Source organism: Sus scrofa, chromosome 14 (assembly GCF_000003025.6).
Source record: "Sus scrofa isolate TJ Tabasco breed Duroc chromosome 14, Sscrofa11.1, whole genome shotgun sequence".
Taxonomy (NCBI): domain Eukaryota; kingdom Metazoa; phylum Chordata; class Mammalia; order Artiodactyla; family Suidae; genus Sus; species Sus scrofa.
This window is the reverse complement of record NC_010456.5, coordinates 122561790-122584834: the sequence shown is the minus strand read 5'-3', so window position 1 is coordinate 122584834 and position 23045 is coordinate 122561790. Positions and strand designations below refer to the sequence as shown.

The following is a 23045-nucleotide window of genomic DNA, read 5'->3' as shown; positions in this document are numbered from 1 at the left end:
TAATATTTTTTTTTGATCTTTTTTTGTCTTTTTGCCATTTCTTGGGCCACTCCCATGGCATATGGAGGTTCCCAGGCTAGGGGTCGAATCAGAGCTGTAGCTGCTGGCCTACACCACAGCCATAGCAACTCAGGATCCTAGCTGCATCTGTGACCTACACCACGGCTCACAGCCACACAGGATTCTTAACCCACTGAGCAAGGCCAGGATCAAACTCTCACCCTCATGGACTGTAGTTGGGTTCGTTAACCACTGAGCCATGACAGGAACTCTGAGTGATTTCTTTTTTTAATGATTCTACTTTATTTTCTTCATTAATGTATTAGCTAAAACTCTTTGTTTTGCTTTTATAGCAGTTGCTTTAAGTGTTGGAGTATACATCTTTAACTTATCATGTTTACCTTCAAGTATATTATTATACCACTTTATGCTTAATTTAAGAATATTACAACAGAATATTTCCCCCTTTCTAGATGTTGTGTTGTCATCAAGTATTTTATTTTTACATATGTTATAAACTCCCTGAATAGTTTTTTATTTTTGCGTTAAGCAATTATCTTTTAAAAGAGTTTTAAAAAGAAGAAAAATATTCCTACAGATTTATGATTTCTTGAGCTCTTAACTCCTTTATGTTGATTCAAATTTCCATCTGGTTGTATTTTCTTTCTACTTGAAGTAGTTTCTTTTAACATTTCTTGTAGTAAGTGTCTGCTGGTGGTGAAGTCTTTCAGATTTTGTTTGTCAGATATGTCTTTATCTTGTGTTTGAAATAACATGTTTGCGGAAAGAATCCTACATTGACAGTTTTCTCTTTGAGTACTTTAAATATGCTGCTTCACTGTCCTCTCATTTTGCATATTTCTGATGAGAAGTCTGCTGGTCTTCTTTTTTGTTCCTCTACACAGTTATGTGTCTTTTTTTCTGTTTGTAAGATGTTCACTTTATCACTGATTGTAAGCAATTTAATTGAGATGTTCCTTCAGCTTTCTTCATGCCTCTGCTTACAGTTTGTAGAGCTTCTTGGATTTCTGAGTTTATATTTTTAATCAAATTTTCAGCCATTATATTTTCCCAAGTGTTTTTCTGATATTTCTCCTTTTCTTCAGGGAAGCTGATTCCATGTATATTAAGCTCACTGATACTCTGTTCACCTTTATTTTCAGTCTTTGCTTTTTTCCTTTTGTGTTTTATTTTGGATAGTTTCTATTCGAAATATTTTCAGGTTGTTTAATCTTGTTTTTTCAGAATGCCTAATTTGCTATTAGTCCTGTACAAGTGGTGTGTGTGTTAAAAATCTCAGACAATGGTTTTATAATCTCTAGATGTTTGGTTTGGGTTTTTTTTTTTTTAGATTTTCCACATGTATAATTAACATGCTCCATCTTTCCTCTACCTTCTTGGACTTATTTAATATAGTTTAAATTATTTTAAGTGTCTTTATTTAGCAGTTTTATCATCTGTCATTTCTGGGACTCTTTCTTTTTTTTTTTTTTAATAATTTTTTTTATTTTCCCACTGTACAGTGAGGGGGTCAGGTTATCCTTACATGTATACATTACAATTACATTTTTTCCCCACCCTTTCTTCTGTTGCAACATGAGTATCTAGACAAAGTTCTCAATGCTATTCAGCAGGATCTCCTTGTAAATCTATTCTAAGTTGTGTCTGATAAGCCCAAGCTCCCGATCCCTCTCACTCCCTCCCTCTCCCATCAGGCAGCCACAAGTCTCTTCTCCAAGTCCATGATTTTCTTTTCTGAGGAGATGTTCATTTGTGCTGGATATTAGATTCCAGTTATAAGTGATATCATATGGCATTTGTCTTTGTCTTTCTGGCTCATTTCACTCAGGATGAGATTCTCTAGTTCCATCCATGTTGCTGCAAATGGCATTATGTCATTCTTTTTTATGGCTGAGTAGTATTCCATTGTGTATATATACCACCTCTTCCGAATCCAATCATCTGTCGATGGACATTTGGATTGTTTCCATGTCCTGGCTATTGTGAATAGTGCTGCAATGAACATGCGGGTGCATGTGTCTCTTTTAAGTAGAGCTTTGTCCGGATAGATGCCCAAGAGTGGGATTGCGGGGTCATATGGAAGTTCTATGTATAGATTTCTAAGGTATCTCCAAACTGTTCTCCATAGTGGCTGTACCAGTTTACATTCCCACCAACAGTGCAGGAGGGTTCCCTTTTCTCCACAGCCTCTGGGACTCTTTCAATTGATTAATTTTCCTCCTCATTATGGTCCATTCTCCCATTCTTCCATGCTTCTTTTTGCATTCTGGATTTTTTTTTTTCTTTTTTCTTTTTCTATTCTTTTCTTCTATTTTTTGGACCATGCCTGTGGCATGAGGGAGTACCTGGGGCCAGGGATCAAATCAGTGCCACCACAGCAACCTGAGCTGCTGTGGTGACAACACTGGGTCCTTAATCTGCTGCACCACAAGGGAACTCCCTGTTTGATGATTTTTGATTGAAAGAGAGACTTTTGAACTCTACCTTGTTGGGTGCTAGGTATTTTTTATTTCCTCTAAGTATTCTTGTGCTTTGCTTTGGGATATTTTGTTCTTGGAAAGCTTCACCCCTTGGGGGCTGTCTTTTAAGATGTTAGGTAGGACTAGAGCAGCATTTACTCTAAGATTAATTTTACGCACTACTGAGGCAAGACTTTTTGAGTTGTGAATCATGAGATTCTCTGATTTGGGGCCCAGGATCACACCCTATTCCTGGTCCTGCCTGTTCACTGGGTATCTTTTCACTCTGCCTTGTGGGAGTAGGAACATTTCTCTGCCCTGTGCATTCCTTGGTGATTGCCACCTCTGTGTAGGTGGTTCTTTGCCTGGCCATGAGTAGCATCCTCCTACTCATGTGTTAGCCCACTGAAGACCAAAGCAGGACTTTTGCAGGTCTCCAGGGCTTCCTCTTTCTCTGGACAGCTCTCTTCCTTCTGGTAATCTACTCTCAACTCCCCGCTGCTTTGGCCTTCCTGGTCTCCCACTTCCATCTCCTAAGCTCAGGAAGTCTGCTGAGCTCCTCCTGGATTACCCTTCTCTGCACTAGAGCCTGGCAACTCTTTCTAGTCCGTAAGCTGAGGCAATCACAGTGCTTACCTCATTTGTTTCCCTTTTCCTTTTGGACCGCTGTCCTGCACTGCTGCCTGTTTTATGTACTTCGCTTGCTCTTGTTGTCTTAGCAGATGAGTAAATTCAGCCCTTGTTGCTACACCTTGACTGGCTAGACTGGATCTGGATTATTATAAATTATTGTGGTTCTGTTGATAAAAGATTGCCAAGGGTGTCACTTGTTTCCAAAACAATTCTCATTAAGTAATACTAAACACATTGCATTCCACATCTCCTGCAAGTACAGTAAACTCTTGTGCAATGTGTGTTATAGAAGAGTTCCCTGTAGAAGAAGTTTATGTAGGACACCCTAATTTTCCTCTCTGGCTTACCTGTTCATTCCTGTAATGGTCTACTTCACTTCTCATTACTTTCTCTTTAGCAGTGACTTCAAATCCTGCGACTTTCCTCTATTTTCTCCCTTTTCTTTCTCTTTCTCTCTTAATTTTATTAGAATAAAATCTACATACAAAGTTGTGTTAACTCTCTTTAGCGTCAGGGACTAGTAATCTGTACACACATTTCATTACATGTTGGAACGAGAATTCATCTCATTCTATTCAACACATGCCTTGCGTTCTTAGGTGTGTGTTTGGAGCTAAGGTGTGTCTAGGGGTTGAATAAAGACAGTGTCCTTGATTTCAAGAAGCTCAAAGCCTTTTTTTTTTTTTTCTTTTTTGTCTTTCGTCTTTTTAGGGCCGCACCCACAGCATATGGAGGTTCCCAGGCTAGGGGTCATATTAGAGCTGTAGCCGCTGGCCTACGCCAGAGCCATAGCAATGTGGGATCGGAGCCGCATCTGCGACCTACACCACAACTCACAGCAATGCCGATCCTTAACCCACTGAGCAAGGCCAGGGATCGAACCTGCAACCTCATCGTTCCTAGCCGATTCGTTAACCACTAAGCCATGACAGGAACTCCTCAAAAACCTTTTTTTTTCAATGAATAACCATTCCTGCTGTTTTGAATTGTTTGGGGATGGATTTATTAACAGAAATTTGCAAGAAAAGGAATTCTTGCTTTTCTTCTCGTTCCTCAGCTTGGACAAGTATTTACTGATGTTTACCATAACAATGTATGGTAGTGTTACCCAAGAAACTGAAGCATTGATGATGAGTTCATGATCTTGTGGAAGAATGACAGAAATTGATAAAAACCCAAGGTGTGGCACCACAGTAAATCTGAGATTTCACAGGACAGAGTGATTATGATGGGCTGAAGAGATTTGGGGAGGCATGGAGACCTAGTTCAGGAAAGAACCAGAAAATTTAGGGGAGTGGTGTGAACATAATTTGGAGTATAGGTGCCCATGGTTTGACTAGGGACAATCTGAGAGGCTCGGAAAAAGTAGAGGCCTATCTGTGCAAGCCTTAGATGCCAGGCTCAGGCATTTGGACTGTGGGCAGCTCTGGATGTTTTTTTGGTGGGTGGACATGGGCAGAGATTGTTTAGAAGAGAGGGTTAGGGTTCCCGTGTGCAGAGAGGAGGACTGGTGGCAGGTGTGAGGGCAGGGACTATGCCTTAACGATCTTTGTATCCTCAGCTGCTAGTTCATACTTAATGTCTGTTGCTTAAGTGCCTGCAAAGGTTATCTTTTTCCTTCTAAATTGCTAATCTCTTGATAACCAATGGCCTTGGCAATGGCATGACAAATATTGTGAAAGAAATTCTTTGTGCCGCTGGTTATTTTGTTTCAACGACTGAGGGTCGGGACATTTGGACTCAGGCTTTTCCAAGCCTCATTTGTTTCTCTTTTTTTTTGTCTTTTTTGTTGTTGTTGCTGCTATTTCTTGGGCCGCTCCCGCGGCATATGGAGGTTCCCAGGATAGGGGTTGAATCAGAGCTGTAGCCACCGGCCTACGCCAGAGCCACAGCAACGCGGGATCCGAGCCGCGTCTGCAACCTACACCACAGCTCATGGCAACGCCGGATCGTCAACCCACTGAGCAAGGGCAGGGACCGAACCCGCAACCTCATGGTTCCTAGTCGGATTCGTTAACCATTGCGCCACGACGGGAACTCCTGTTTCTCTTTTAATTCATTTTCTTTCTTTAAGGCAACTCAGACTCTGGAAAATTACACAGCAGGGCCATTCCTAATCCCCACCTCCCTCATGCTTAATAAATTCTGCAGCGATTTACAAATCTCAAAAAAGGCAGCCCACACCTACACAAGTAAGCCCAGACTGCCCACGTGCACACTCCCAGGAGAGGCTGGCGGAGAACTCCCAGACGGGCAGCGTTCACACAATGCAGACAGGTGCACACACACTCAGTGACTCAGCGCCCAGGCAGAAGCACCGCGCGTTTAGGCAGCACACACTGGACTTGGCCACACGGGCACACTTGTGGGCGCACCTTCTACACTCAGATCCATCCACAGCACGCAAGGCCACCAGCCATCCGAAGAAGCCCCGACCCCTGGCCCTCGCCCGCGGGGAAGTGGCCAGTTCGTGGCTCAGCACGTCACTCCGGGCGCCCGTTGCGTCATCAGGGCGCGACTGGCAGCCGCGCCGGCGGAGAATTGAAGTACGGGCAGCTGCAGAGCTGAAGCCGGCGGAGCTGCGGGCGCGAGCGGCCGGGGCGGGAGCGGGCTGCGGGAGGCTGCTCAGGCCGGGAGCGCCGGGACAGGTGCGTGGTCGCCCTCTTGCCGAACCCGGCGCGACTCCTGCAAGCTGCCGGAAGGTCCGCTCCCCCAACTCCCTCCCTCGAGCTCCCGGGTTCCCCGGAGAAATGGGCCTGGCTTGTGCCCGCGTGGGGGTCGGACTTGTTCTCTACCCGGGAGACGCGGCTGCGTCGGGGCTTCTCCTGGGCGGGGGGACAATCCCTGTGGGCTCAGTCCCCAGCGCGCCCAAAGGGGACGTGGGGGCTTTGGCGTTGAGAGCAGCTGGTGCTGGGGACCGTCCGACGACAGATGAGCACTGATTGGATTGAGCACTCACCGTGTGTAAGACACTGTGCCAGGCGCCTTATATGTATTATCCAATCCTCCCAGCAACCCGGGAGGTAAGCTTTATCAGATCATGCCCATTTTCCAGATGGGGAAACCAAGGCATGGAAGTTAACTTGTCCAAAGTCACATAGATGGTAACTCGGATATGTTTGGCTTCAGAGCTGGCCCTCCTCCCGCTGTCACTTTTAAAACCCATAGTTGGCTCCCATGAACCGATAGCCTGGCGCCTCCAGGATTTTTATTTATTTATTTATTTATTTCGGTACTTACGGAGCTTGGGACAAACGTAGGGAGGGAGGAATGAGGCGTGGACTTAGCATTGGCGCGAGACTCTTTCCACCTCCTCCCCTCCGCTCATCGCTGGGGCCAGTTTAGTCTTCATTTTCTCAGGCAGTAACCGGCTCCCCCTCTTGTAGCTACATTCTGCACCTGAAACTGATAGAGCTGAGTTTTATTTTGTAATACAGCAGAGTTTTCATGCTAGGTGCGTTGCTTTACAATTCTCTCTACTCGCCTATTACGTTAGATTGTTACTTATGTAACATTGTTAAGGGTGTATGTAGTTATGCTGAGGACAACAGTTACCACAGTAAATCCATGTGGGGATTGTAAAGAAATCAGAATCTACCCTCCAAGGAACACTGTTAACCTGGACGTGACCTTTCAAGGTTTTAAAAGACTAATTTAAGGCCAGGTGAGAAATAGCCGAAAGTTAAACATAATTTGGAAAAAAAATGAAAAAAAAAAAAAAAAAAACACCACAGAACATAATTTGAGAGGTTTGTTAGAAAATTCTTATATTTTAGGTTAATATATATTTTCTTTATGCAGTGCACTGCTGGTAAATCTTTTTTCCTAAGGTAGGAAAAGGCTTATTGGAAAAAAATATGAAAGCTTATAAATCAGACGTTTGAAAACGGTGAACTTTTGTTTTAGGGCTTTGCGGATGTATTAAAAGGGTAAATTTCATTTAAAGCAGCACAAAAAAATTAAGAGCTTAATTCAATCTAAGTGGCAAACTTTAGAGGTACCCTCATTACCTTTACCCATTTTACATTGCATAGTATATATGGCCAAAAATTCCAGCACATCATTTTTCAAAATGATGTACTTGTGTGCGTACATGAAACTTTAATTTAATAAATGCATGTCTGTATCCTTACAGGAGCTATTCAGTTATCAACACAAATGAAATAATTCTTTGTCACATACCTGAAATAAGCTATTATTTATCATTGCAAATTCATAGCTGTTTTGTTCAGGAAGTCTAAAGATACAAATGTTAATTTTTTTTTTTATCAGAATGCAGTTCCTTTATACACATCAAAGTCCATTTCTGCACTTGAACCTAACACGGTGGAAGTCCTCCATAGTTCACTTGTTATCCTGTCATGAGTCAACATAATATAGAAGTCAGAATTTTGAGTTCTAATATTTATTCTCTGGACTGCCCATTAACTTCAGTGGTATATATTTTTTGTAGTACATGATTTGGAAGTTACTCTTTGTGACATGGATGAATCTGCACTGACGCTTGGCACAATAGACGTTTCTTATTTGCCAAATTCATCTGAATACAGTATTGGTCGATGTAAGCATGCAAGTGAGGAATGGGTAAGTCTAAGATACAGACTAAAAGCATTCAGCCTAAAGATGTTCGTTTCTGTGTCGTTTATGAAGGTGCAAACATTGGAAGCAACATAAATTCAAATAGAGGTTAATAGCTTCAGAAACTTCCTCCAGTTGTTAGAAGGTTTGTTGATGAAGTCTATATTTAAAAATACTTTTGGTACTCTGTTACTGGAAAGAAGAAAACTTGGGTAGGAAATTTAAGTACTGTGACTGTATTAAAAAGCAGAACACTTTTGGAGTTCCTGTCGTGGCTCAGTGGTTAACCATGAGGACTAGGAACCATGAGGTTCCGGCCATGAGGTTTGATCCCTGGCCTTGCTCAGTGGGTTAAGGATCCAGCATTGCCGTGAGCTACGGTGTAGGTTGCAGACGCGGCTTGGATCCTGTGTTGCTGTGGCTCTGGCGTAGGCTGGTGGCTGCAGCTCCAATTAGACCCCTAGCCTGGGAACCTCCATATGCCGCAGGAGCAGTCCAAAAAATGGCAAAAAGACAAAAAAAAAAAAAGCAGAACACTTTTGCATAGAAAAAATACCCTATTAGTGATTTTGGGTGATAAAATTATGAGGAGTTTTTTTTTTTCTTCTTTCCATATCTGTTTTCCATAATTACATTTCATGTGTGTGTATTTTGTAATGGAAATAAAACCTTATTTTAAAAATTGAGAATGGGAAATTTTAGTATGAATCCCAATCCAAATGCATAATTGTTTTCTCTGTGTCAATATAACATGACATGTTTTAAATATTTCTTGGGCACTGTCTGCTTTAGATAAAAAGTGATGTTTTGGAGTTTTGGATTTTTTTTGGTTTGTTTTTGAGAATGTTATGTCAGTGGAAGTTGAGCATCTAATGAACTCAAAGTTACGAAAAAATCGTTTAGAGCAGAAGAGCAGAGTTTAACCTTAATTGAATACAGCAGCTATCATTTTCAGTTCCAGACTTTATCTTGTTAGGATAAAGGATTGCTATATGTTTACTTTGTTTTTCATTGAAAGTAAAATATTTATAAGCTATATTATAACAACTTGCTTACTCTGTAATCTTTGTAGTTCTTTTTGGGAGCGTATGATTTTAGAGGGACTGAGATGAATTGCTAGCATAGGGCTCTGGGAGTCTGGCGTTATTCCTCCTGCTACTGTCAGAAGGCTATCTGACCCTTTACAACTTAGTTTTGAAACTTGAATGCCATTTGAGTGTTGCCATGGTGTTCTTGGCTGCTCAGTTTTTGCTTATGCTTTGTTCCAAGTGGCGGTCATGGAGGGAGTACCTTGAATGACAATACCTCTGAGAAATACATGCAACCAGAAGGAAAATATGTCAGACGTTTCTCTTCTATCTGAAATAGCTTACTTTTAGAGATCAAGTGGGCAAGTTTAATTCTCTTGCCATTCACACACCATTTTTTTTTATTATTATTTATTAGGGTGAGTGTGGTTTCAGACCACCTGTCTTCAGATCTGCAACCTTAAAGTGGAAAGAAAGCCTAATGAGCCGGAAAAGGCCCTTTGTGGGACGATGTTGTTATTCCTGTACTCCTCAGAGCTGGGTAAGAATGTTACCTTTCATATCTTTGTTGATGTTTAATCAACACAGTGAAATATGTGACATAGATTTCCAACTTGTGTGAATTTTATTATTTTGGAGTCTTAAGGGACTTAACACATTTTTAGAACTTAGGCCCTAGTTTAGAAACTAAATATTCTAAGTGAAGATGTTGACCTGCTTTTTCTTTCCATTGATTAATTCAGTGAATGAATATTGGTCTAATTGTTGATGCCAGGCACTTTTTTTTTTTAAGTTTTCGTTTTAGTATGACTTTAGGGGAGACTAGATCTTACTTTCAGATAACTCTTCCAAAGAGTTGCTGGGAACCTTCAAGTAACTTCAGCATGTTGAACTTTAGCACTCAACATTAAAATCCTAGCAAGATGAGAGAGAGAGAGAAAGAGACAGCATGTGCTAATGAGCAGGACAGAATACAAAGTAAAGCTGTGGCTTTGCCATGCTCTCCCTTTTGCTAAGTGTCTGTCCCTAGGGGAGAAGGGTAGGGTGTCTGTTGACTCTGTGATAGTGATGGATGTTCACTAAAATATTAGGATGAAGATTCAAGAAAGACTGTGCATGAATTTGTTGCTTGTATTTCGGTGAAAAAACACAAGCCATCCACATTACAGTGTAGTATTGGAGTTGACTGGCTAAGAAGTATGCTTCTGGGGGCATTTTGCCAGCGGGATGAGTTAGCATAGGAAGGGAGAATCGAGCACGGCTGTGTTCTAAGGCAGTGGAGTTCATTGCTTTATAAAAGGTATCCCTGACTGGTAAGCTCTCTCTGGGATGGGCCAGTTATCAGGACATTTAAGTGCCATTTATTAACCCTGCCATTTACAGAGGTTGCTTACAACCTGTGTGAATAGCTAAAAGCGCTGTGTGAATTTTCCGCTTAGGACTGGCTTGTCAGGAAATAGAATTCTGCATCTGGTATAAGGAATTTACTAATCTGGGAGAGATTTGTGTGATACCAAAGCAGTCTATGTTACATATTCAAGTCTGCCTAAGAACGTCTCGATAGAAATACTTTCCTCTTAAATCACAGGTGCCTTGTTGCAAGAATTTGGTAGAGGTGAAGGATCATGGAAATTTCTAATCTAGGAGTAAGGCCAGTTCAGATTAATAGGTCAGGAGAAATAAAGACTTGAATAGAAGATCATGTGGCTTTTCTTTTTAGATCTAGCATCTCAACCTAATTCTAATTTTGACTGCTTAAAAGATCAAAACAATACCTTAACTCTAATGTGTTCTTCAGTCAGAAGAGGGTATAGGGGATTATTTGGTGGTGGTGATGGTTTGGGGGTAGGGGTAGGTGAGTAGTATAACAGATAATTGATTTTCACCTAAACATAGTACCTGACAGAGCTGAACTTGATCTTATATTCTTTCATGGCATGCATATTTAAAATAACTTTTGTTTTATAATACTTTTATATATTTTTTTTATTTTTGTCATTTGCTGCCTTCTCTTTGAAATCTATTTTCTCTTTCTCAAAAGTGGTATCACAAGTATTTTTACATCTTTTGTTTAGGGTACATTAGGCTTTCTCAGCATTTACTTATGGAAAGTTTGCCTTTTTGCTGACATTGTTAAAGTTATGGACTTTCTCTTTTTAGCAGAGCTATTTCTGGATTTTCTTTCAAGATTGCCTGTACAGAGGGTGACCTTTAGTCATACATTTTTCTCATTAAGTAGACAGTCATTTTAGGGGAATAGAGAGACCACACTCATTGAAGCAAAACCTGGGATTGAATCCTAAACTTCTGCCAGCCTCAATTTTCCTATCTATAAAATGGGGATAATAATTCCATGTGTCAGGATTATTGGGAGATTTAGTAATCTCACAATAACTGCATTGTACTTAACATCAATTTTTTTGTATTTTGGAAACCCTGAGATATCCACTATTCCTATCAATGGCTTAAGCTGTCTGTGACTTTAACTCTTTTTGGTTGGGGGTGGGAGTGGGGCAGGAAAGGGAGAGGCTTTGTCCTTTGCAAAGTGCCGATGATTAATTTTGAGTTTGTAACCTTTTTTGAAGGCAAAAAATTTACTTTTTTAATGAAAAAAACAAATTAAAAGGAATTGAAGATGAAATATAATGTGCTAATGACATCATTGTTTACATTTACCTGTTTTTTTATTTTTAACATTTTTTATTATAGTTGATTTACAGTGCTCTGCCAATTTCTGCTGTACAGCAAAGTGACCCATTTATACAGCTACCTATTTACATTCCTTTTCTCACATTATCCTCCATTCTGATCCATCACAAGTGATTGGATATAGTTGCCCATCCACTCCAAATGCAACAGTTTTCATCTATTAACCCCAGACCCCCAATCCATCCCCCTTCTCCCTGGCAAACACAAGTCGGTCCTCCATGACCGTGATCTGCTTCTGGTTTATAGATAGATCATTTGTGCCATATTTTAGACTCCACATACAGGTGATATGACATGGTGTCTGTCTTTCTCTTTCTGCCTTATATTTCACTCAGTATCAGAGTCTCTAGTTCCATCCATGTTGCTGAAAATGGCATTAGTTTGTCCTTTTCTGTGGCTGAGTACTATGCCATTGTATATATGTACCATGTCTTCTTAATCCATTCATCTGTTCTTGGACATTTAGGTTGTTTCCATGTCTTGGCTATTGTGAATAGTGCTGCAGTGAACATATGGGTGCATGTGTCTTCTTCAATGAAAGTTTTATGTGGGTATATGCCCAGGAGTGGAATTGCTGAGTCATATGGTAGTTCTAGCTTTCTGAGGTATTTCTATACTGTTTTCCATAGTGATTGTACCAATTTACATTCCCACCAGCAGTGAAGGAGGGTTCCCCTTTCTCCATATCCTCTCCAGCATTTGTTAATGATGACTTGTTGTTTGTTGACTTGTTAATGATGGCTGCTCTAACTGGTGTGAGGTGATACCTCGTTGTTTTGGTTTGCATTTCTCTAATGATTAGTGATCTTGAACATTTTTTCACGTGCCTGCTGGCCATCTGTATGTCTTCTTTGGAGAAATACCTGTATTTAGGTCTTCTGCCCATTTTTCAATTGGGTTGTTTTTTTTTGTTGTTGTTGGGTTGTATGAGTAGTTTGTATATTTTGGAGATTAAACCTTTGTTGGTTGAGTCATTTGCAAAAATTTTCTCCAATTCTGTGGGTTGTCTTTTCATTTCTTAATGGTTTCCTTTGCTGTGCAGAAGCTTTTGAGTTTAATTAGGCCCCATTGGTTTATTTTTGTCTTTATTGTCATTATTCTAGGAGGTGGATCGAACAAGAAGTTGCTGTGATTTATGTTAAAGAGCGTTCTGCCTATGTTTTCTTCTAGGAGTTTTATAGTATCTGGCCTTACATTTAGGTCTTTAATCCATTTTGAGTTTTTTTGGGGTATGGTGTTAGGAAAAAAAGTGCTTTTCAATGAAACATCATTTTTCATCTCAGATTTTTGAAACAATGCCTAACTTAATGCTTAATTATAAAAATCTTCAAGAGCTAGTACTGTGAATCATTCACCAGCAATCTAGTTGTGTATTTATGTCCATATTTATTTCATTTTATGTAGGATAGATTTTTCAACCCCAGTATCCCATCTTTGGGTTTGCGGAATGTTATTTACATCAATGAAACTCACACAAGGTAAAGAGAAATTTTTTTATACCTCTAATGTATTTCAAGAGAAAAACTCTATAATAACCAGTTAATGGACTCTAATATGAATCTTTTATGTTTTTTACTTAATAGAGTATTAACTTCTGACATAAGAGCCTTTATCTAAAAATTGGAACCTAAGAGACCTGTTACTATTCCACTGCTGTAATTATCTAATGTTTTTGTGAGAGTGTAGATAGCATTTAGAACTTTCTCTATTCATATATTAATGTTGCAGCTGAAATGTGCCAAAATGTGATAAAGATTTGTCTGAGGAGAGGTGTAGGTTGAAAGTCTTATGATTATTATTTTATACTTTAAAAAAGTATAACTTTTTGAAATTTGCCTAATCTGTAGAGTTTTAGAAGACATTTTCCTCTATTGAGCAAATTTTCTTTGATTTATTATTAGCTTAAGGCTTTTCTTAGAATTCTTACTTCCAAATTCCAGGCATAGGAGGATGGCTCCTAGGCGTCAGGGTGAGAGAAAAGAGGCTTTGTTCTGAGAGAATCTAGGCTAGGGGATAAGGAAGGAGGGTGAGTGTCTGCGAGGCAAGAGAGAAATTGCAGCCAAAAGTGCTACCAGACCTTCTAATCCTCTGAGTAAATGTCTGGAGTAGGTAAGTAGTAGGCTCAGGGAATGAGAAATACATGACATTCCATGGAAAAACTGATCTAAGAAATCAAACTTAAATTTTAAGTCTTTCCGATGTTACTGCTCATATTTTGATGATGAAATTATAAATGAGCCTGACAAAACTTGCATATATATTAGTTTTTTTTTAAATAGAACTAGAGTCAAGGGACATGTTTTTTCCTAATTTCCATGCTCCCCTTCCCTCTCTCTCACGCGCTCTCGCTCTCTTAAGTTTAAAGGAAAGAGGAGAAATGTTTTTCCCTTTGGATCACGTGATTAAGATCCTAAGAAAAGGATTCTATTGTGTCTCTTTATGTAAGCAGATATTTTAGATGCAGAATGGAAGAATTTATTTGTGGTCAAGTGGAGTAGTTAAGGAAAAAAGCACGTAAAAGATGTGATACACATACATACACACAAACACACAACTTTTTAGCATATTGCCCAGTGAATATGTAACTTTTCAGTGTAACAAGCTACCTGTGCAGTTGAGTTGGCTCTTTTGCTCTTCTTAGGGTTGCACGAAGCAAAGCATATGCATTTTACAAACACACACATGCACACGCACACGCACACGCACACAGAGCTTTCAGTCAGTTGCAAAGGGATTTCATCAAGAGTTTGGACTTTGTGTATTCCAGGAATAATTTTAAAAATGTTCACTGATGAAAGAGTTTAGAATTAAATACTTAACATATTGGGCCAAGTTTTCAGAGAAATGAGATAAAAGCAAAGAGGAAGAAAAGAATGTTAATGCAAGAAGGAGAGATGAAAGAACAGGTGATTTGTAAATGGTTCTTCCTCATCTTACTTTTCCTTCAGCTGTAGACTTTTTGGATCTTTTAGAATAAATTTATAATTGAAATCTTCTACTGCCTATATGAGTATAATTATGGAAGAAATGATAATGAGGCATTATGTAATTATTACAGATGGTTTCAAATTGCCTAATAAAAGTTTGTAGCATTCTTATTCTGAGACCCTTGGCCTTACTTGCTATCCATATAACATAGACACTGTCACTGATGGGAGTGTGTCCTATCCTTAGGAATGTTGAATGTGTTAAAAAAACAAAAACAAACAAACAAAAAATGCCAAGAACTTCTGGCTTCATAAGCCCAGAATACAAATATTCAGACTCTTGTCTAGTCACCCTTGCCTCAACTAATCAGTCTTATCAATTCAGTTTGAGAGCCAGTGATCACCTTAGGAGAACTGCTATAATAACAGTATAAGAATTAGCCCTTCATGGTAGGCAAAGACTTCCAAATTATCTTTTATAGCCCATAGCTGTAAGCTATGTAACTTATATGTAGTTTAAATTTTAGCTGAGGGTACATGAAAGAAATTAGAAATAAAATTGCCTAGCATCCTGAAGTAAGGAGAATTTGCTATAAGAGAACCTTAAATGTCTGGAATAGGTGAAAAAAGGATTTATTTTTATAGGAGGGAAACCACTGTGTAATTTAAGTAACCTATTTTCGGTATCCCTAGGGTACTTCGATGCTAAATCATTTTCACATTTCAGGCACCGAGGATGGCTGGCAAGACGTCTTTCTTACGTGCTTTTCATTCAAGAGCGAGATGTCCATAAAGGCATGTTTGCCACCAACGTGACTGAAAACGTACTGAATAGCAGTAGGTAAGGGCGGGACGCCGTTGCCACAGGCCGTGGCAGTGGGGCAGTGGTTTCCTTTATTAACTTTTAGATTCTCCGGGACTCTTGTGCTTCCATATGGTAAATGTTAAAGCTCCAGAGGAAAACAAGGAAAGGCGAGGAACAGGTGGTGCTGGTGCCATGTGGGGATAGCAGTCTTGTACTATGCATTAATAATTGAATGAGCTTCTAATATATGAAAGGCGAGTTGGAGTTCGGGGATGCACATATTTTCAGAGTCCTCTGTTAAGTTTTCTGTAATATCGATGTTTGAGCAATGCTTTCCTATTTGATAGCCAGAAGAGAGGTGAGTTTGCTATTTCTGTCAAACACTTATTAAGCACCTAGGCATGAATTCTTGTCTTTAGAAAGTCATGATTAGGAAGTTCCCATTGTTGACTCAGCGCATTACGAACCCAACTAGTATCCATGAGGATGCAGGTTGGATCCCTGGCCTCGTTCAGTGGGTTAAGGATCCGGCATTTCTGTGAGCTGTGGTGTAGGTTGCAGATCTGATTCAAATCCCACGTGGCTGTGGTGGTGGCTGTGGTATAGGCTGGCAGTTGCAGCTCCAATTCCATCCCTAGCCTGGGAACTTACATATGCCACAGGTACAGCTCTAAAAAGAAAGAAATAAAATTTAAAAATGTCATTATTAGGAATTTTAAGAGAATATGATAACTGGCCTTGCCCTCAGGGGATCCTAAACTCATACGGAGTGGGGAAATAAATTGTCATGAAGCTTAGCCATCAGACTATGGGAGTTTGGGTGAAGGTTGGTTTCTATTCCACCTCATTGTTGTGACCCATGTTAGGTATCTGCCTGGATTTGGGGAGCTGGAGACCAGAGTGGACAGAAGGATGCTTAGAAATGCAGGTCCAATGATGTGGTTGTTAAGGACTGAATAGGAGTGGCACATAGTGGGTACTCTGTAAATATTTATTGAATGAATGAGTAAATAGTTGAAATGGAGATGTAATTATTGTGTGAATTACTTATGAAAACATCCTTGGCTGTATTGAAATTTGCTCTTCAAGGAGTAGACTTAGGGATGGTGCACCAGTGTCCTGTGGAAGTGGTCTCTTTGTATTAGTGAGTGATGAGGCTCTTGGAGTTTGCTGTACTCTAGACTAAAATCAGCACCAGCAGGAGAAAACAATTAGTTGAAACTCTCCTAGGTTATTGTATGTTCTGTTTTCCAGGTAAAACCCCTCAAGTATGTTTCATCCCATCTAGGTATTTTGAGTAGTGACTAGGATTTTAGAAGTGATTTAAGGAGATTTAGGCCTCATGCGTTCTGCCTGAGTCATGTGGAATGTTTACAAGACTGGATTAAATCTTCCCTTTTACCTTACTGCTTATGGTCTGTGCTGCTTAAATCTTGAGCTGTGCCTTTTTAAAATTACTGGTTTGATTTGGAAGGCACTTGTAAGTATTTATATCTCGTTTTGATCCCTCCTAGAGAGTTTTATAAATAGTTCCACTAATAGAGCCACAATGTAAATGAATAATAAATTTTGTCCTCAAAGAAAGCTCACACATTACTTTGGCAGTGGGCTTTGGATACCTCTGAATTAGATGCCTAAAGGGATAATCTGCCTTTTCTTCCCTTCTGCCAGGGTGTAACTTTGTGTCACTCACAGCATAACTGGAACATTCAAATTAACGTAGCTGTTACCTAGTGAATTTGAATTGAAATTTTAAATCTGCCTTCCAGTTTTCCTAAGGATTCATTGATTTAGGAATATAACATCCCAGATATTTAATAGGCAGCCAAAGAAAGCACTTCTAACTTGCGGTTATTCTCTTGTGTTATCACATTTAAAAGAGAAAGTACATTTTGTTTTGTAATTTATATATATATATATATATATAGTTTAGAAAATAATATAGAATGTAGCATAGAACCATTTATGTCATCTGTCTTTCCATTTTGAAATCAGAGTACAAGAGGCAATTGCAGAAGTGGCTGCTGAATTAAACCCTGATGGTTCTGCTCAGCAGCAGTCAAAAGCGGTCAATAAAGTGAAGAAGAAGGCCAAAAAGATCCTTCAAGAAATGGTTGCCACTGTCTCACCGGCAATGATCAGGTATTAAAAGACAAAGCAAAAAACTTTGAACAAGAGCCATCCTGTTTTGAGCAGATAGGACTAAATCACTGGACTTTCTTTTCCCAGCGCAATGCTCTCAGTCTATTTTGATGTTAAAACCAACTCCTCTTTACATTCTTTTTTTTTTTTTTTTTTGCTTTTTAGGGCCGAATCCATGACATATGGAGGTTCCCAGCTGAAGTCAAATCGGAGCTGTAGCTGCTGGCCTGCACCAGAGCCACAGCAACACAGGATCTGAGCCACATCTGCAACCTACACCACAGCTCATGGCAACGCTGGGTCCTTAACCCACTGATCAAGGCCAGGGATTGAACCTTTGTCTTCATGGATGCTAGTCAGGTTCATTAGCCTCTGAGCCATGACAGGAACTCCTCCTCTTTACATTCTTATTTAACCTTCATGAAGTAGCACTTGGGAAGCTTCAGGTGCCTTAATCCTTGTTAATTGGTAGCGGCCATAACATTAGTGCTAACCTCTCTCCAGGCTAGTTGTGAGCCAGGTTTCACATGCCCCTGTCTTTTTTTATTTGCTTTCAGTTTTATTGAAATATAGTTAACACACAGCACTGTGTAATTTTTAGGTGTATAGCATAGTGCTTTGACTTATATACATCACGAAATACTACAGCAATGAATTTAGAGAACATTCATCTCATAGATACAAAATTAAGATATAGAATGAGGAGTTCTCGTTGTGGCACAGTAGTTAACGAACCCGACTAGGAACCATGAGGTTGTGGGTTCCATCCCTGGCCTTGCTTGGCGGGTTAAGGATCCAGCATTGCCACGAGCTGTGGTGTAGGTCGCAGATGTGGCTCAGATCCCCAGTTGCTGTGGCTCTGGCGTAGGCTGGCGTCTACAGCTCTGATTAGACCCCTAGCCTGGGAACTTCCATATGCCGCAGGAGTGGCCCTAGAAAAGGCAAAAAGACAAAAAAAAAAAAGATATAGAATGAAATTTTTTTCCTTGTGATGCAAGCTCTTAGGATTTACTCTCCTCACAATTTTCATGTGTAACATATATCAGGGTTAATTATATTTATCCTATTTATGTTACATTCTTAGTACTTATTTATCTTACAACTGGAAGGTTGTATCTTTTGACCACCTTCATCCAGTGTGTGTCCCCAGGCCCCCCATGCCCTGCCTCTGGTAACCACAAATCCGATCTCTTTTTCTGAGTTCGTTTGTTTTGGAAGTGTATTGACTTACAACAGTATGTTATTTCCCTTACACAACATAGTTGATTTGATTCGGTATTTCTATGCATTTCAAAATGATCAGTGCCAAGTTTAGTTATGATCTGTCAGCGTGTAAAGATATCACATGGTTATTGACTGTTTTCCCGACACTGTGCTTTTCATACTTGTGACTCATTTATTTTACTACTAGAAGTTTGTACCGATTAATCTCCCTCACCTATTTCTTACCTCCCCACCCACTTCTCCTCTAGCAACCATATGTTTGTTTTTTGTATCTGTAACTCAGTTTCTGTTTCGTTATATTTATTCTTTTGTTTTGATATTTAATTCCACATGTAAGTGAAATTATACAGTATTTGTCCTTCTCTGGCTTTTTTCACTTAGCATAATACTCCTGAGATCCATCCATGTTGTCACAAATGGCAAAATTTCATCCGTTTTTTTATGGCTGAGTAATATTCCATTACGTGTTTGTGGGTGTGTGCGTATGTCCACCACATCTTCTTTATCTGTTCATCTGTTGATGGGTACTTAGGTTGCTTCCATATCTGGGCTGTTGTAAACCATGCTGCAGTGAACATAGCGGGTGCATGTATGGTTTCTAATTAATGTTTTCACTTCCTTCAGGTAAATAACACAGGAGTGGAGTTGCTGGGTTAGATGGCAGTTCTATTTTTAATTTTTTTGAGGACTCTCCATACTGTTTTCCATAGTAGCTGCCCCAGTTTACATTCCTACCAACAATGCATAAGGGTTCCCTTTTCTCTACATTCTCTCACATTTATTATTTCTTCTCTTTTGATAACAGCCATTCTGACAGGTGTGAGGTGATTCCTCACTGTGGTTTTGATTTGTATTCCCTGATGGTTTGTGATGTTGAGTGTCTTTTCATGTGCCTACTGGCCATCCATATATCTTTGGAAAAATATTATCCAAGAGTTCCCCTGTGGCTCAGAGGGTTAAAGATTCAGCATTGTCACTGTTATAACTCTGGTTACAGCTGTGGCTTGGGTTCGATTCCTGGCCTGGGAACTTCTGCATGCTGTGGGTGTGCCTCCCCACAAACAAATGTCTATTCAGATCCTCTGCCCATTTTAAATTAGATTGTTTATTTTTTTGATGTTGAGTTGTGTGAGTTTTTTGTATATTTTGGGTATTAACTCCTGATTAGGTGTATTTTGCAAATATCTTCTCCCATTCAGTAGGTAGCCTTTTTGTTTGTTGATAGTTTCTTCACTCCAAAAAAGCTTTTCATTTGATGTATTCCCTTTTTTTTTTTTTTTTTGCTTTTGTTTCCTTTGCCTGAGGAAACAGATCCAAAAAAATATTGTTAAGACTGATGTCAAAATGCATACTGCTTATGTTTTCTTCAAAAAGTTTTATGGTTTCAGGTCTTAGATTTAAGTCTTTAATCCATTTTGAGTTTATTTTTGTGCATGGTGTGAGAGAGTAGCTCAGTTTGATTTTTTTGGCATGTAGCTGTTCAGTTTTCCCAGCACCATTTACTGCAGAGACTCTTTTCCCTGTTATGTATTTTTTGCATCATAGATCAATTGCCCATGTGATTGTAGGTTCCTTTCTGGGTTCTCTCTTCTGTTCCATTGATGTGTGTGTCTTTTTATGCCAGTAACACACTATCTTGATTATTGTAGCTTTGTAAGATAGTTTGAAATCAGAGAGCGTAATGCCTCCACCTTTGTTCCTCTTAAGGTTGTTTTGGCTGTTGGATTCTTTGGTTTCTGTACAAATTTTAGAATTATTTATTCTGGTTCTGTGAAAAATGCCATTGGCATTTTGATAGAGATTATATTGAATCTTAGATTGCCTTAGGTAGTTATAGTCATTTTAGTAATATCCTTCCAGTCTGTGAGCATAATGTGTCTTTCCATCTGCTTGTGTTATTTTCAGTTTCTTTCATGAGTGTCTTACAATTTTCTAAGTACAGGTATTTTAGTTGCTTGGTTAGATTTATTCCTAGATATTTCATTCTTTTTGATACATTTGTAAATGGGATTGTTTTCTTAATTTCCTTTCTGAAAGTTTATTGTTAGTGTATAGAAACATGACTGATTTCTGTATATTAATTTTGTATACTGCAGCTGTACCAAATTCATTGTTGAGCTCTAATGGTTTTTTGGTGGCATCTTTTTCTTCTTATCATGTCATCTGCAAACAGTGACACTTTCACTTCTTCCTTTCCACTTTGGATTCCTTTTATTTATTTTTGTTTTCTGATTGCTGTGGCTAGGATTTTCAATACTGTGTTGAATAAAAGTGGCAAGAGAGGGCATCCTGATCCTGTTCCTGATCTTAGAGAAAATGTTTTCAGCTTTTCATTGTTGAATATGATCTTAGCTGTGGCTTGCCATTTATGGCCTTTCTTATGTTGAGGTATGTTCCCTTTATATCCACTTTATTGATAGGTTTTATCATAAATGACTGTTGAATTGTCAAGAGCTTTTTCTATATCTACTGAGATGATCTTATGATTTTTATTCTTTGACTTGTTAATGTGATGTCTCACATTGATTTACAAATTTTGATCCATCCCTGCATCCTGGGATAAATTTCACTTGATCAGAGTATGATGCTTTTAATGTATTGTTGAATTTGGTTTGCTAATATTTCATTTAGGATTTTTGCTTCTGTGTTCATCGCTGATACTTGCCTGTGATTTTCTTGTATTGTGATGTCTTTGGTTTTGGTATCAGGCTCATAGGAAGAGCAGAATGCAAAAGTCTTCTGTTCTTTTGTTCTGTTCAAACTACCTATGAAGTTTTTTGGACTTGTATGAGGAGAATATGTGTCAACTCTTCTCTGAATGTTTGGTAGAATTCACCTTTGAAGTCATCTGTTCCTGGACTTTTTGTTTGTTGGGAATTGTTTATATTACTGACTCAATTTCATTCCTGTCTATTGGTCTGTTCATATTTTCTGTTTCTTCTTGGTTCAGTCTTGGGAGATGTACATTTCTAGGAATTTTTCTACTTCTTCTAGATTGTCCATTTTATTTGCATATAATTGTTTGTGGTAATCTTGTGTGATTCTTTCTGTGGTGTTGGTTGTAACTTTTCTTTTTTCATTTCTGATTTTGTTTATTTTGAGCCCTCTCTTTTTTTCTTGATGAGTTTACACATGCCCATGACTTAAAGGAGTGATTTGTATGCAGTGGAGGGATCACTCTACTCAGCTAAATATTTGCTTGATCATTTGCTTCTGAAATATATAGTATGCAATCAGAGTGAAATGTAAGATTTTAGTGCATATAAATGGATGCTTCTATAAGTAATATATAGGTGAAGTCAGTTTTTTAGGTCCACAATTCAGATATACACATACATGCACATGTGCTCATATGTGAAATCAATTATAGTCACTCTCAGGTTGTAGGTTCAAATGTTTATAGACAAATGTCAGCTATATATGTTTATATGTTTATATATATGTGTGCATATACATGAAATAATTTTTTTTTAACTTTCAGACTAACTGGATGGGTGCTGCTAAAACTGTTCAACAGCTTCTTTTGGAATATTCAAATTCACAAGGGTCAACTTGAGATGGTTAAAGCTGCAACTGAGGCAAGATGTGAATCTTTCATTCTGTTTTCTCCACATTTGCAGAGTTATTTGGAATTCTTTTGGAAATGTTCTCTTGTATACTGTTGTGCATTCCCATACATTTGAAAGATTTCCCCCATGTGAGATAATTATAGTAGCTCTGTATTTGGGGAGGATAAGTGGGGTAAAGGAGAACCTACTAGGAATATGCAGGATTCCTTTTGTAAGTTACCTTGCAGTAACTCTGAAAATCAGGTACAACAATCCCTGTTTTGTAAATGAAGAAATAAAGACATATAAAGGTTAGGAAATTGTCGTTAAGGCATGGTTAGTAAGTCACTTGCCCAGGATTTCAAACCAAACCTAGCTTGTCTCCAAAACCTATGTTCTTTTTATAAGATTAGGGCTTCCTCTCAGAAGATAGTAAACTGTACTTTAACTTTTTTTTTTGTCTTTTTGTCTTTTTATTTTATTTTATTTTTTGTCTTTTTGCCTTTTCTAGGGCTGCTCTTGTGGCATATGGAGGTTCCCAGGCTAGGAGGCTAATCGGAGCTACCGCTGCTGGCCTACACCAGAGCCACAGCAACATGGGATCCATGCCGCATCTGCAACCTCCATCAAGCTCACGGCAATGCCAGATCCCTAACCCACTGAGCAAGGCCAGGGATCGAACCCGAAACCTCATGGTTCCTAGTCGGATTCGTTAACCACTGCGCCACAACGGGAACTCCACTTTTTGTCTTTTTAGAGCTGCACCTGAGGCATATGGAGGTTCCCAGACTAGGGGTCTTATTAGTAGCTACAGCTGCTGGCGTATGCCACAGCCACTGCCACAGCCACAGCCATGCCAGATCCGAGCCATGTCTGTGACCTACACCACAGCTCATGGCAACGCCGGATCCTTAACCTACTGAGCAAGGCCAGGGATTGAACCCGCAACCTCATGGTTCCTAGTCAGATTC

General features: G+C 39.3%; 1 protein-coding gene across 1 annotated transcript in view; it reads left to right on the top strand.

Annotated features, from left to right (window-relative positions):
* GPAM (glycerol-3-phosphate acyltransferase, mitochondrial) overlaps positions 2445 to 23045 on the top strand; it is a 43791-nt gene continuing 23190 nt past the window's right edge. The window contains 7 exon segments of the mRNA XM_005671462.3: positions 2445 to 5761; positions 7567 to 7697; positions 9138 to 9260; positions 12833 to 12906; positions 15083 to 15196; positions 17156 to 17302; positions 22008 to 22104. Coding sequence (XP_005671519.2) covers positions 7596 to 7697; positions 9138 to 9260; positions 12833 to 12906; positions 15083 to 15196; positions 17156 to 17302; positions 22008 to 22104 — 657 coding nt within the window. The 5' untranslated portion in view covers positions 2445 to 5761; positions 7567 to 7595.